At 38.2% G+C, this 16,246-nt stretch overlaps 1 protein-coding gene across 3 annotated transcripts in view; it reads left to right on the top strand.

The window, feature by feature from the left end:
• Positions 1 to 12: 12 nt before the first annotated feature.
• Positions 13 to 16,246, top strand: part of LOC108698791 — a 34,181-nt gene continuing 17,947 nt past the window's right edge. Inside the window, exons 1-5 of one of the 3 annotated variants that reach the window (XM_018230577.2) lie at positions 13 to 678; positions 1,985 to 2,261; positions 4,962 to 5,514; positions 12,033 to 12,129; positions 13,598 to 13,699. In XM_018230577.2, coding sequence (XP_018086066.1) covers positions 2,084 to 2,261; positions 4,962 to 5,514; positions 12,033 to 12,129; positions 13,598 to 13,699 — 930 coding nt within the window. In that variant the 5' untranslated portion in view covers positions 13 to 678; positions 1,985 to 2,083. Of the gene's footprint in view, positions 679 to 1,832; positions 2,262 to 2,933; positions 3,086 to 4,961; positions 5,515 to 12,032; positions 12,130 to 13,597; positions 13,700 to 16,246 lie in introns of those variants that run through there. The other 2 variants (XM_041573083.1, XM_041573084.1) reach the window with 2 other exon arrangements.

Raw genomic sequence — 16,246 nt, 5'->3', positions numbered from 1 at the left:
GAGAGGTAGGTCTGTATTTTGATATACTGAGTTAAGGTTTTTTGAAGATTTAAAAAAAAAACAAAACAAAAAAAACCCCAATAAAAAAAGTTTAGTCTTTCAAAGATCATGCGCCAGTCTGTATGATTTGGGGCAGGTAACATGGGAAGCAGTGTAGGGCAAGTGTGACGTGTTTAAAAGAGGTTCAATGGTTATTGGATGGAAATGAAGATGCTAGTCATAAAAAGAATGGGCAGAGTGAAAGTGAAACCTAATCTTTTGTGTTTATTGTTTCAGTGCTACAGTTTTCCAATCTCTGTGGTACAAAGAAATGATAGACATCACAGTGTCAGTGGAAAAGCATGGTGTGCCGAGGGCTGCTATGAAGCATGGCTATGTAGCTGAAAGGAGAAGGAAAGATTAAATCACCAGTGACTGTAATCCGCCCAGTGAGCACCACAGAGCAATGGTTTTCTTCTGCTTTTTCTTTTTCAACGTTCTGAGCAAATGTATGTGCAGCTGAGTGAAAAAGACAACTTTTATGTTAAAGTTTGGCTTTTCACTCTACTGTGCATGGGCACCCGCCCCAGTAAAGAAGAAGCAGGAAGATGATCGCTCCAAGAGTCCATAGTGATTGCTGAAAAGTACCCTGGGATGGTGCAGTTTCCTGTTAACAGGAGTATTGGCCCAGGTTATCAGGTATGTGATTACAATTAGTGGGGGGGGGGGTGTCTAACATTTGGCACCCCCAGTGAATTATACTTTCCTTCTCTTTTAAAAAAGTTCAGTTATTAAAGGTGAAACATAATTGTAATAAACAGATAGTGTTTAGAATACTCGATATTGGTCGGCTCTTCGATCAGGCAGGACCGTAAATTGTGATCGGGTGCCTTTAAAGGTACCCAAACATCGCCCATTGTTAGTGTTGAATCATCAGATACAGGTAGAATTCTATTGTTTCTACTTGTAAATCTGACGATTCAGCTCTACACGTGTCTATTGAAAGAATGATCTTTCTTGGAGAGATCTTTTCCAAGAAAGGTTGTAATTGTTACATCTATGGCCACCTTTAGTGGTCTACAAAAATCTGCAGAGAGCAACAATCTGAATTTCCCAACAGATGTGTTTCCCCAAACTTTTTTGTTCAGTATTTAATTCAGGTTTGTATGTAATTCTATCTCAAAGATTTATACAACATTATCATGCCCCATAGCAACAAACTCTACTCTGAGTTAAATTGTTAACTGATATTTTGCTCTTCTTTAAGGTATGGTGATCCAAATTACAGGAAAAAAACAACCCCTATCTGGAAAACACAGGGTCCCAAGCATTCTGGATAATAGATCTCATACCTGTCTTGTGTTTTCATATTATGGCATACTTGGTGTTTTTTTTAGAAAGAACAGCGGTAGTCAAAACACCCTTCCTCTACAATTTCCTGTTCATTTGAACACTATGTGAAAATATCAGCCCTGCAGTAGGAATATTTTATGTGGGATGGCTCTTGCAATAATAATGATAAGGCACAGGATTCAGCACCTGCTGCCTCTGGCAGGGTTTACAACTCATTTATTTATCTATATAAAACAGCAAAACTGCCAGTATGTTATACACTTTCAGAAAAGAATCTGTTCAAAGGCTGAATGCGCTTTTATACTTGGATATAAATGGCATTAATGAGGGATCATGCCAGAGATCACTGACTAAAATGAATTTTGTACTTTCTGCTGATGACTAAAGTTTAGGCAGTAGGTAAAGAAATAACATGTACGATAACTGCTATTAAGGAAAGCATTTTATTGATTATATATTCATATGCACCCATAAACACGGATATGCATGAGTCAGAAGCATTAGCAAGTTGTTTATTTTTTGTTGAAATGAGCATCCTTCCATTTGGACTTCTGAAATTCCCATTTGCTAACTGCTCAGCAGAAGGTGTGGCATTGAAATGTAGAACGGCATTTAGTCATAACATTTCTGTGATCATTCTGACTCCACACAGCTGCAGATTAAACACAAGCGGGAAACCTCTAGCAGTGAGTAGGTGAATTGTTCCACCCAGAAAATATCAAGGAAACTCACCGTTTTCTTCAGCGTACCAATGAAGATGTTCAGGAAGAAAAGCATACAGAAAAGTACTACTTATGAAGAACGAGACCCTCTTCTATCCAAAAAGCAACAGAAAGGACTAAAAAATGTAAAGGGCCTGAGGCAAATAAAAGAGAAGTTTGGGAATCCTCTGCACATTTTGCACAGCAAACCAGCAGTAAATTCAAATGGTGAGCACAGAGACAAAAGGTTACTTTTATATATATCCTGTATAAAATGTTTTCATTTTCATCTGTCATTAATTGTTATCCAATAATTATGTTATTACTATTACTACTAATAATAATATTATGATTATTGTTAATATTATTATAACTATGTATATTACAATTATTATTATCAAATAGTAACAACATGTTATGCAGCTTTGCAGTGCTCATTCATTCATACAAGGCACTACACCAGTGGAGATGGCAGAGACACACACACAGATGGCAGAGAGAGAGACATACACCCACAGAGATGACAGAGAGTGGGAGAGACACACACAGAGAAGGCAGAAAGAGAGAGACACACACACTATTTTTACGTTGGTAAAACTGTATTGTCAATATCTAACATGGGGTTATTTAAAGGCTTGTGTGCTGCCAGCAGGGGCCAGGTTCTCCCGTATCAAATCTTTTCTGCATAGGCTTGCCAATTCTTTTATAGTTGAAAGTCTAGGGACGAGGCAGGCGATGTCAGGGGCAGAGCTGATGATGCCAATGATGGAATGATAACATTTAGGGGTGTGCTTATGACATCAGAGCATGGCTATGATGCAGCAGCCAGTTATTGGCTGACTGGCTCATCAGTCAGTTCAGAGTCCAGTTTTCAGACTGAGCAAAGTGAGCCTCAAAAGATGGTCTAACAAGATCAGAAGAGGGAGAGCTGCTGTGGGTAGATTTGAAGGCATGGATCAATAATGTTAACAGCAGTGAGGTTTCTGTATCTTCTGCCACATAATGCAAGAGATCCGATTCCACTCTCTACACTGAAGAATCTAAGTTAAAGGGTATGTAAAGTCTAAAATAGAATAAGGCTAGAAATTCTGTATTTTGTATACTAAATATAAACATGAACTTACTGCACCACAAGCCTAATCAAACAAATAATTTATGCTTTCAAAGTTGGCTACAGAGGGTCACCATCTTGTAACTTTGTTAAACATCTTTGCAAGACTAAGACTGTGCACTGTGCTCAGTGTGGTCTGGGCTGCTTAGGGATAGTCATAAACAAAGCTGCTTGAGTTCTGCATGGCTGGGAAGTAAGGCGGGGGCTCCCCCTGCTGTTCATAAGTTTGATTGTTTCCCTGCTCAGCAGTTAGGGACCATCTGACAATTCCTATCCACAGCAGTAAATGAACGGAGAATTTTGCTGCATACAGTCAGGTTTCTTATAAAAACGGTACACATTTTTTAATTAAAGTATATTGGAGATAGGTTTCTTTTTCATTAAAGAAAGTAAAAATGGGATTTTATTTTTTTGCCTTTACATGCCCTTTAAAGGTTAGGTTTTCAACTTGCCTCATGACAATAATGACACTGGTTGAATGACATGCATGGTGCAGTCATTTCAGCTTATACAAGACCACATTTCTAATTAATTCTTTTTAAGGATTCAATTATTCTTGTACTTTGACATGCTTTGCACATGTGCTAGTACATGAAAAATCATTACAAAGTAGCTGACATATAAGGGCTTTCAGTTTTGAGTTTTGGCAATGGTTGCTGTCAACATTCGAGTGAGTCAGTGCTAGGAAATTAGGAATGGTTGCCAGCGTCTGCTGTAGAAGGATCAGATACATCTCATTTCCTTTATACAGGAAAATGTGTTTTGTTGTGGCACATGTAAAAATATAATTTCCTTTATACTTCCTAATGATGCATTGTTGTTTTTCACAATAGCCTGGGAAAGGTGGGGCACCATATTTTAAAGGTTTGGCAGGAGAAGATATGTTAGCATGATTATTACTGAGATAGCATGCAGCATTACATTTATTTAAAGTGGACCTGTCATCCAGACACAAAAATCTGTATAATAAAAGTCCTTTTTAAATTAAACATGAAATCCAATTTCTAATTTTTATTAAAGCATTCATAGCTGTTGTAAGCTCATTTAAAAATCTCAGCTGTCAATCAAATATTGTCTGCTCCTCCTCTATGCCAGTGGCATAGAGGCGGGGCAGACAATTACTTTCACTTTCCATTCAGCACTTCCTAGATGTCACTGCTCTCCCCACATTCCCCCGTTCTCTTTACCGTTTAATTGTGTAGCCAGGGCAAGGAAATGGACATCAGGTCCCCCATTGATGATGCAAGGCTTGCCTTAATAAAACTGTCCACAAAATGGCTGCTTCCTGCTTGCTATAATTATGAATTCCCAGACTGAAGGAAACAAGACTCAAATAATTTATATAGTGTAATTAAAGTTCATTTTGCTTGCTAATGTGATAAAATAGAATTTGGAATGTTTTTTTTTGGGTGACGGGTCCCCTTTAAACAAAGACGAAGGGAATATTATGATATCTTCATAAAGCATGAACATCTGCAGATAATCTTACATTATAATATAATAAAGTAGTTTAATACAAGCCTTCCTAATACTTGCTGATTTATTACCTAGAAGCTGGGAACATGACCTGCTATAAAACTGGCGATTGTACATAGCATTATAGGTAAAATTAAGCAGTATCACACAACTCAATTATGTTAGCCTCTGATTAATTCTTAAAGAAGCTGATGCTTCTCGTCAGAGTCCAGTAGTACAGTAAATACAATTACCAATAATTATTTATTTACAGACCTATAGATATTGAAAAACCAAGAACTTTGCTAACAAGATAGGAGATTCATTCTTGATTTGTGTATTCATCTCCTTTTCTGTTCCAGAGACAAAATCTAGAAAACTGATTGACAAAAAGCAATTTCTGGAAGCTTGTGAGTATATTTCTAAAATGAATTCAACTGATAAGGAGGCTGATAAGGAAGCCCTTCTCTTGTATAATGAGGTTGCTAAAGAAATGTGGAAGACAACAACCTTGGCCCTCGGTGGTGATACGAAACTCCATAGCCAAATGAATGCAGTTGCAGCCTGCGTGAAGTGGGCAAAAACTCAAACATTCAAAGATGAGTTACAACAAAGTCCAAAAATATGGGATAAGGAATTGGAGAAACTAATCACAAATCACATAGAACAAGAACACTTTTCCACTTGTGTATATTTGAAGGGTAAAATAAACCTTAAACATTATTTACAGGAACTGGAAACAAAAACTGAACAGAATATAGAAGTGCATAGATCACTTCTAGGAGACTTATTCACTATTTATTTGAAAAGTTTAATAGAGTGTATGCACCGCCACCTGTCATCACTGGCTATGAATGACTTTACATATGAAGAATGGGTGCAGCTCTACAAATGGGTTTATGAAGAACGCAAACGGTGAGGCATGCATTCAATATTTTTGTTTTTGTTACAAAACTCTTGTTTGTCTCTCTGGACTGCACATGATTTTGCCGCATTCATCATGCATACGGTGTGCTGCTTTGTGGTGGTCACTCACAGAAGGTAGTAGCTTTCACTGATTTTGCAAGGTTGCATGTTTGCTTAAAATCTTCAGCATAGCCAGCATTTTTGTTGTCACTATGACTCTGGCATTGTATCAGGTTAGACAGATCCCAAATATTGCACAGATATAGCAAAAATAGTTCATTCGATTCTGAATGGCTCAGATGTATGAGAAAGAAGGTGCTGTGCCTCAATTTTTTAACTACTAGTCCCATTAATCCCCCCCAAACACATTCGTGGGACTGCTTAATAGTTCATTGTTCCACAATATCTGCTGCTGAAATGTGGGCCGTGCAGCTGGGTAAGTGGTGCAATGTTTGGCTTCATAGATTTGGGTCCCATAGTTCACAGCTCCAAGCACATAGCCTAGAATACAGGTCAGCGTCTGGTCAGTGATCACTGATGTGGAGCCTAGAAACATAAGTTACAAGGACAATTGTGATAGCACAATTCGACTCTGCAGTACTGCATTATGCTATCAGGTATTGGGGAAAAGGTTCTTCTTTATGCAGTTGGAAAGCCAGCAGGTGGGACTGTGGAGGGGGCTACTAGTCAAAAAATTGTTATGTTTCATCCAATATTTTTTACTACTAGTGCCATTGCTACACCGTCTGTGAGATCTCTCACCTTGATCGTGCTTGCCCTTGCAATGTTCTTGTTGGTTCCAACTAGGACACTGTACTGTCTTGTCAAGCCTGAATTATTTCTGTCCTGACTAGCTCTGTCAAGTGACATACTAGAATCTTTCAAGACAAATCCCATTGAGTTGCTTTTTTTCACCCAATCGACTGCCTTGTCCATTAATTGTATATATTACCTATGGCTCATTCTGTTTTACCCAGTTCACCCTGTTTCTGTCTGACCTGCCCTAGGCCAGCTGGGTGGTCATGGAGAAATTATCTGCAGCTCTGTCACTGTAATAAATACATATTGTATTGCTATTTAGGCAAGCAGGACAGAACAAATGAAACTGCTACACTGTTACTGAAATGGCATTCTGTTCATTGCTGCCATCTCTGCCTCAGATGGGGAATGCATCCAATGTAATGCATTCTCTAACCAAGAATATCTACAGTTTGCATGACTAAGAGCCTCAATATTAAATCTTTCTTGGAGAGTGGTGCTGATTAAAGGGAAAGTCAACCCAAAAAAAATGTTTTGCCTAATAAAAGAAAACATAATTCTAAGCAACTTTAGAATATACAATCATTACAATCTTTCTATGGTTTTTACCGTATATACTCGAGTATAAGCCGAGTTTTTCATACCCCAAAATATGCTGAAAAACTCGGCTTATACTCGGGTCAAGCGCAAAAACGGTCGCCGGCGTCTAAAAATAGTCGCCGGCGTCCAAGAAAAGTTGCCGGCGTCCAAGAAAAGTCGCCGGCGTCCAAGAATAGTCTCCAAGAATAGTCGCTGGCATCCAAGAATAGTCTCCAAGAATAGTGGCCGGCATCCAAGAATGGTCGTCGGCGTCCAAAAACGAGATGCCGGCTTCTCCAATGGGAGCAGAAACCCTCAACTTTTTGATTGAAACTTACCAGAAGCTGCTGTATTTCTCACCCTAGGCTTATACTCGGCTTATACTCGAGTCAATAAGCTTTCCCAGTTTTTGGAGGTAAAATTAGGTATACTCGGGACGGCTTATACTCGAGTATATACGGTAAGTTATTTCTATATGTATTTATATTGAAAGCAGTATTTGTACCTTTCTGTTCTTTGCTCCAGTGGCTCAGATTGCTAAAAAAATGTAAGACAAGGCAGCTCATTAATGGGGTGCGTCACTTTTAAGGTAACTTTTAGTAGGTTATAGAATGGCCACTTCTAAGCAACTTTTCAATTGGTTTTCATTATTTATTTTTTATAGTTTTATAGTTTGCCTTTGTCTTCTGAGTCTTTGCAGATTTGAAATGGGCGTCGCTGACCCCTTCTATAAAGCAAAATGCTAAATAACTAAAAAACCTTACACAATAAAAAAAAAGGAAAACCCAATTACAAATTGTCTCAGAATATCACTCTCTACATCATATTGAAAGTTATCTCAAAGGTGAACAACCCTTTTAACAGACCTATCTTTGCTGGGGAAATAAGACTTTTGCAACATTGTTTAATGAGTAACAACTAGGAGTAAAACAAATGCTGCTTTCAATAGCAACTGTTTTTACAAATAATTGTCAAAGCACTGAGCATTTTTAATAAATGTATGTTGGAAAGTTGCTTAGAATAATGTTTTCTTTTATTAGGCAAATTTTTATTTTCAGGTTGATTTGCCCTTTAATGGTAGATAAGGGGACAAAGGACAGGAAAACATCTGGACACCTGCTAAATCACAGTTTTCACATATTCCTTCTACTTAACCTGACCCAGTCACATCAGATCAACATACTAACTGAAGAGCTAAAAAAACAGCTCCTGTTATGCTTTAAAATAAGGAAGAAAGCAAAAAACCATGTAGTAGTACCTTCAAGAACACTTCCCCTTAATTATTTCAGTTTTAACACATCACGTTTCATTTCTGTTAGCTACACACACAGCAGATGCTACCCCCCCCCCCCCGATGTATATCCACTGACAATGGTCATGTTCCTGGAAACAAAACTGTAACACCTTTTTAAACTTATTTTACTGTCACATGCTCAGCCACAATGAATAATACTGCGTCTTTCACATCCATTTACCGCTTGCTTCTCACAGGTTTTTTTAATTTATAAACAATTGACATTTGCTGTGGGAATATCAATCATGTTGGTCTGCAAATATTACTATAATACATATTTATACAAGTGAAGATATGCAATCCTCAGAGATGTCAGCTAAATATAGGTAATGGGGATGATAATGATCCACAGGTATTTCTGAGACCTTACTTCATGTTTTTGGAATTAAATATCCCAGAATCATTATGGATTGAGCCATACCAATCCTTTGTAAATCTGCTTTGTAGTGTCTCATCTGCAGCTCCAATTAATCTCTGGTGTTGTTCTGTAGCTAGTGGCTAGGTTTCAATAAATAAAGCATGCTTCTGAAATGAAAATGCCTGCATTGTAAATTAAATGGGTTGTATCTCCTTCTATAATAAAATTATAAAAATTGTACTCTATAACATCTATTTAATATTTAGGTTTATGTACACACACACACAGACAGACAGACACGCACATGCGCGCGCGAGCGTTTAGGATTACAGTCCAGGTTTATGTTCTAATTTACAAATACATACGTGGGGGTCACTGACACAGACACACACAGACAGACACAGACACACACACACTATTTTGAATTTATAATAGTTCCTGGTTTTAGCTGGTTTTAGAATGTGAAATGTTTTGGAATTCCTTGCAAGGACTTTCTGCAACTCGGGGTTTTCCCTGCACATTAATTTGATTTTGTTACATGGTGCCAGAGCAGCTGATTAGGTAATGATTTTCATAAGCAAATAGACAATGACCTTATTCAATTACATGATTTATGCTGTGTATTTTTATTAAAGGAGTGAAGCATATAATTTAGTGGATAAGGGTAAGAATGTGTTTGCCTTGGCTGGACTGCAAGTGTGGGATGACAAAGAGTTGGATGACAAAGAGTTGGATGACAAAGAGTTGGATAATGGATTTATAGCATGTATGAGCATCGTCATTTTCACTTGGATAAATTATATAGATTTACCCCTCAAATAAAAATCTAACACCATAAAGCATGTAACAAATGAGGCTACTGTCAGTTAGTCTAATATCAAAGCTGAATTGTTTTAGCTGTGATATCCTTTTGACTGCTTTGATGTGGGAGAAAAGCAGCATATATTATTATTTATTATTAACATTTTTTTATATAGCACGGGCATATTTCGCAGCGCTGTAAAGTAAATGTGTTTATACAACTAATTCAGATTAATTAGAACATATGAAGTTCACATACATTGCATTGGATGCAGGTACAAAAGGTGAGGAAGGTCCTGTCCAAAGGAGCTTACAATCTAAAGGGAAGGGAATAAGACACAAGGTGTGGTAGTGGGCAGGATCAGAATTAAGTGACTGAGAGATGTAGTACTGTATGTGGTATTGCGTTTGGTAGTTAAGGAGAGTGAAGGTAGGCTTCTCTAGAGAAGTGCGTTTTTAGAGATCTTTTGAAAGTAAAAGGGTTGGGAGAAAGTCGGACAGTTCGTGGTAGAGAATTCTAGAGTAGGGGTGCAGCCTTTGCAAAGTCTTGTGAGGAAGTAAGAGGTAAGCGGTTACTGAGGTTTATGAGCCTGACAACAGTGTTCTTTATGGACTGGAGAGGTGATAGTCTCTGGAGGGGAAGAGAAGACCAATTAAAAGAGAGTAGTCTAGACGTGATATGACGAGAGAGTGAATAAGAATTTTAGCAGCATTGGGTGATAAATGATCGTATTTTGGATATGTTCCTTAGGTGGAAGAGACATGATTTAATAAGTGACTAGATATGAGGAGTGAAGGACAGGGCAGAATCTAGGATAACCCCAAGGCACCAGGCCTGGGGAGATGGGGTGATAGTGGATTTGCTAGCTATGATGGAAACTTGTTAGTTGGAGGGAAGAGAACCATTTATGATCTAGAGAGGTTTAGTTTAAGGTAGTGTTGTGACATCCAAGTAGTGGACAAGCAGGAGGAGACTTGCGTTAGGAGTTCTGGGTTGAGATCTGGAGAGAAGAGATAGATCTGAGTGTCATCAGCATAGAGGTGGTAGTGGAAACCATACGAGTTGATTTGTTTGCCGAGGGCGGAAGTATAGAGGGAGAATAATAAGGGGCCCAGGACAGAGCCTTGAGGAACACCAACAGAAAGAGGAAGGAGGGGGAAGATGCTACTCTATTGTAGGAGACACTGAAGGAACGATTAGTGAGGTAAGGAGAGAACCAGGACAGGGCCATGTCACAAAGGCCAAATGAATGGAGGGACTGGAGAAGAAGCTGTTAAAAGGTCATAGTTAGTCGGTTAGGGCAGTTTTAGTGAAGTGTTGTGAGAAGGAAACCCCCTGGGTGCAAAAAAAGTTTAGACACAGAAAAGTTGTTAATGTTTTTAACCGGTATATTAAATTCACCTAATATGATAGATGGGGTGTTAGATGAAAGAAACTAAGGAAGCCAGGCAGCAAAGTTGTCCAAAAATTGTGTGGTTGTTCCTGGAGGTCAATATATGACAGCAATGCAAAGTGAAACAGGAGAAAAGAGCCTAATGCAGTGAGCCTCAAATGAGGAGAATTATAAGGAAGGAACAAGTGGAAGAACTTTAAAAGTACAGTAGGGGAGAAGCAAACCTACCCTACCCCAGGTCTGTTTCCAGGCCTTGGAGTATGAGTAAGGTGTAGGCCCCCATAGGACAGGGCAGCAGGTGAAGCAGGGTCAGTAGCAGAAAGCCAGGTTTCAGTAAGTGTGAGAAGGTTGAAGGAATTGGCAATGAAATGGGCGTGTATAGCGGTGAGTTTGTTGAAAGCGGATCTGACGTTCCACGAGCACAGGAAAGATTAACTGGGTTTTTGGGTATAGGTTATAGTTCTGTACTGGTGGAATTTGCACCTAAGAGAAGAAGCTCGTGATATAACTGGAATGGGGTTATATATATATATATATATATATATAATATAATATAATATAGTGTGTATTGAATAAACACGTTTGATTGAAGAAAACGGTGTGCTGGTCCATTCTATGCATATATATATATATATATATATATATATATATATATATATATAAACTTCATGTGTGGAGAGGGAAGGAGAGGAATGCAGAAAGGCTGAGATTTGTATCGATTTGTGACTATATATGAGCATATAATTGGCAAAAATATTAAACAACATTTATTTAGTATTATCATTTTTGTAATATATAATAAAATTATAATATAATTACTATTTACTTATTTAAAAAGCCTTGGGGCACTCAGCTACAGTATTAAGGAAAAGGGAAAATGAAAGTTAAATTCACATGCAGCACTTTTAAAAAAAATATTCAGCATGGCTGATTTCCAGCAATGCAGAAATATAGGGGTACATTTATGAAAGGGTGAAGGGACTCCACCAAAACTTCAGCAAAAACATACTGTATAATTCACAGTGATATTTTGTGGAATTTCTAAGAGAATTGTTTTTTTAACCTTTTACAAGCATATCCTTTTAATGGAGTAAGTGATTCCAAAGCATGGTATTTGCACTGGGCTTTAGATTTAATTTTCTTTCCTCAAATTCACAATGCTGTCAGTGCTAGGTTTTAAACATGAAGAAATTCCTTTTAGTCTTCTTATATGTCGATTTCTGTCATACACACAATACTACACAACATTTTTGTACATTTCTAACAAGGAAGTGAAGAATACTTTTAATTATAAAAAATATATTTTATTTAAATTATACTAATGCATTTTTTTTAATTGCAGGGTGTGCAGATACCAACGGGAACTAGAGGACTACGATCCTCAGTTGTATGAGTGGTGGTTCAGTGACATGGGAGAAAAGCTAATTATCGCTGGCAAGGTAAGTTAAAGCTCTGAAAGACATGTCAGTCTCAATAGATTCCAAAATAATGATGTGCACACACAATAAGTGGTTACTAACATATTTAATCTGTGTCATGTAATCGGTATTCCTATTGTGGATGTTAGTTGACCTACACTGGAAGCCTTAAGCTGGCCATAGATGTTGAGATTTTTAAAAGATCCGATCATCATCGTGAGACCACGATTATCTTGGTACGATCGTACGAATTGTCCATCAACTGAAAATACCAATTTGCCAGGAAAACAAAGGGGAGCTGCCTGCTTGGCCCTGCAGATTGCACTGGGACTATACAAGGTAGTCAGCACAGCCTCCTGGCTTTTTCTTTCTTGTGGTGCAAGTTATCCAGTGGCCACTTTTCCACGGGTATACACTTAGTAGTACAAGACGAAACAGCACCACCTTCTTTTTAGAAATTAAAACGCCTTTATTGGAACCCTTTAGGGCATTACAGCTGTAATGCCCTAAAGGGTTCCAATAAAGGCGTTTTAATTTCTAAAAAGAAGGTGGTGCTGTTTCGTCTTGTACTACTGATTGCACTGGGACTGACAAAGATTTTTTAACCTGGCCGATCAATTTCCTGACAGATGGTTGAAAAATCGTAAAATGTTCGATCATCCGAATCCCACTAACCGCACGATAATTTTGAAGGATTATTTGGACTTTGCTAAAATCGGTCGTTCAGCAAGAGAAATCTTTGCATCTATGGGGAGCTTTATAAGGATTTTAGCTCCAGCTCTCTATATAAAAGTGTGTTCTTTTGTGTCTTTTATTATTTGGAAAGTATAAAGTTCAGTACCAAGGGTCAAGCAAATGATTATTCAGAAAATCTGTCTAAGGGCAGGCAGCAGAGGTTCACAGATAATAATTTAGTCACTGGAAACAGATGCTCAGAAATATGCAAGGAAATGCTAGGGTAAGCTTTGACTAAACTTCAATCGATAAGACACGTGAGACATCTGCTCTCCATTTTGTGCATGCACACTGTGGTGGAGGAAGCACAAGATTTGCAGTGCTCCTGTAAGGAGCAAGGTTACTTGGATTGTGGGATGGGATTGGAGTAGCTGGAGGAAACCCATGCAAGTGGCAGATAGTGCCCTTATTGGAGTTAGACCTAGGACCTAGGAGTGCTGCTAATCAGCAATGCTAACTGAGCAATTAAGCACCCCTACTCCAAAAAGGGTGCTTATAAAGGAAATGCAGCCACATAATAGCATTACTGTCTGTTAGCTGAATATCCCTGATACTTGACACTGACACAATATTTTAACTTCAGGTTACAAAAAATAAACGCAAATCATTTTAAAAATGCCCAGAAAAAAGAAGACTGCTTGCAAATTGACTCATGTGTACATTGTGCCTTTTTTATCTTTACATTTTAACAAAAAAAAGTCACCCCATTCAATGTAATATACATCCTGTAAAACTGTATACTTGTGTTATTCAGGAAACAATAAAGAAGGCATTGCGGGAAATACTTGAGAAGGAAATTGGATGGAATACTTATCCAGAGCCTAAGCATGACTACTATTTTTGGGATATCCTGAAGGTACTAGTTGTATAATGTGATATTTTAATATAGTAAAAGCTGTTAACTGAGATCTCCTCTAGGTCTGGAACAGTGATTGTCCATCCAGTGCCCGTACATAAATAAGTGTAAATGTTTGCTTTAGGATATACTCTGGTGTGTAAATAATCATGAGTTCCATTGGCAGTACAAAGGGTTAATATGATAAGAGGTCAAACATTAGCTGAAGTCTGAGGATTTGACACAGGTGACTGATGCAGCGGAGAAGCACAAGGGTTAAAAATGTCCTTTACTACCTTTCATCACCTCCCATAGATGGTAAATGCTCTGTCCATGGCAGGCACTAGAAATGATAGAAGGACACAAGACAAGACCTATAAATACTCATTAATTTATGAGCACTGTGACTGTCTACATGTCTCTGCCCTCTCATGTTGTCATGTTTTCCTGTGAGAAGCAATTAAAGGTTGTATGATCTCTACACTTCTCCAGGAGAGCATCACAAACAGTGTCAATAACAGAGATTTTATTGGAGTTTCCCAAATTCAACCCTAACTTTTAGTATGTTATAGAACAATGCTAAGTAACTTTTCAATTGGTCTTCCTTATTTATTTTTTATAGCTTTTGGATTGTTTGCCTTCTTCTTCTGACTCTCTCCAGCTTTCAAACAATTAATGCTCTGAAAGGCTAAAAATATATTGTTACTGTTACTTTGTATTACTCATACTCCTATTCAGCCCCCCTCCTATTCATATTCCAGTCTCTCATTTAAATCAATGCATGGTTGCTAGGGTTTGGAGCCTAGCAAAATAGCTGAAACAGCATACTGGAGAGCTGCTGAAAAAAAGATAAAAAAAACCTCAAAAGCCACAAATAATAAAAAATGCAAACCAATTGCAAATTGTCCCAGAATATCACACTCTACGTCATACTAAAAGCTAATTTAAAGGTGAACAACGACTTTAAGAAAACCAATAGGGTACAGTGCCGGTTATTCTGGCAGTTGTTTAAAGTAATATTAGGACTTGCAGTACAGTTTAATTATTAAATGTAATTTTAGATAGGCTATGCAAAATAAAAAATATTTCTAATATAGTTAGTTAGCCAAAAATGTAATGTATAAAGTCTGGAGTAACTAGATGTCTAACATAACAGCACATAACACTACTTCCTGCTTTTCAGCTCTCTAAAGTCAACGACTTTAAGGGGGGTCAAATGGAACATAACTATTCAATGAGTTTGCAATTGATCCTTAGCATTCAGCTGAGATTCAAAAGCAACAGTTATGATCCACTTGCCCTTCCCTCAAGTCTCTGATTGGTTACTGCTTGGTAACCAATCAGTGGAAACCAAGAGAGCCGCTAAGCAGGAAGTAGTGTTCTGTTCTGTTATTTTAGACATCCAGTCACTCCAGCCTTTATACATTTTTGGCTAATTATATTAAAGACTTTTTTTTATTTTGAACAGCGTATCTATTTACCCAGTTTTTATTTTTAAACTGAACAATTCCTTTACATCCTGTATCTGTACTGCTGGAACACTGTGTCCTTTACAGCTGGAATACTATGATATATTAATCTATAATGCTTTATACAATTTATTCAAGAAAAATCTATCTAGCACAATATCCCTTTAATACTGCAAAAACTAGAATATGGTACTGCAGATAGGGCCCCAAATCAGCATCAAGGCTGAATTCACTTTAATGTTAGTATACTTGTTAGTATTATCAGTATATTCTCTGATTTAAAAATGTGTTCATTCAGCCCCAAGCACCAATGTAGTTCTAACTGTATGTAAAATATTGGGAATCTTCCAAGGCACATCAGTGGTCATTTATTATCTACAGGGTAGGGTGCAATGTGCAAAAAACAGGTGCAATCTGTAGGTCTTTGCACTTCAAAACATGTGCAGAGACCTGCATCCCCTCCAATAATACAGTGTGTTTGACAACAGTACATTCATAAAGGATGGGCAGGAAAGACATATAGTCAAATGGGAAAATTGAGCAGTAACAGAGTGCTTTGGCAGGTGGTAAAGAAAGGACACTCATTGGTGCAGCGTTCTGCACCTAGCCCCAGATTTCTAATCTGGGAGTGTGATTAATGTTGAGCAATAGACACCTCATGTCTGTCACGGCCTGCACCCAATACCAGAACAGGTGCCAAGTACCCTGGTCTCGGCTCGGCTTCACCAGTAGTGTGACCACCGTTGGGCTTCGGGAGGAGCCCTCAGCTTACTTGGGTGCCACCTGGACTTAACGAGGGGTATAAGGCAAGATGTTCTGGCTAGCAGAGGGGCACGGCAGGTAGATAGTCTTTTGGGCCGAAGGTCACGGTACAAATGGAGTAGGCAAGAGAATCGTCAGACAGGCTGGGTCGAGGCAGGCAGATATCAAGAATTGTCAGGCAGGCAAGGGTCAAACCGGGTTGTCAATCAAATGGGTTGAGGCAGATTCGTAGTCAAATAACAGGTGGAGGTCAAACCAGAACGTCAAACAGGAGGGTTAAGCAGAGTCGAGGTCGGTTTCAGGCAAGGGTCAGGTTCCAGAGATCAGAATAGTCAAA

Source organism: Xenopus laevis, chromosome 8L, assembly GCF_017654675.1.
Source record: "Xenopus laevis strain J_2021 chromosome 8L, Xenopus_laevis_v10.1, whole genome shotgun sequence".
NCBI lineage: Eukaryota > Metazoa > Chordata > Amphibia > Anura > Pipidae > Xenopus > Xenopus laevis.
This window is presented reverse-complemented; position numbering and strand designations above follow the sequence as displayed.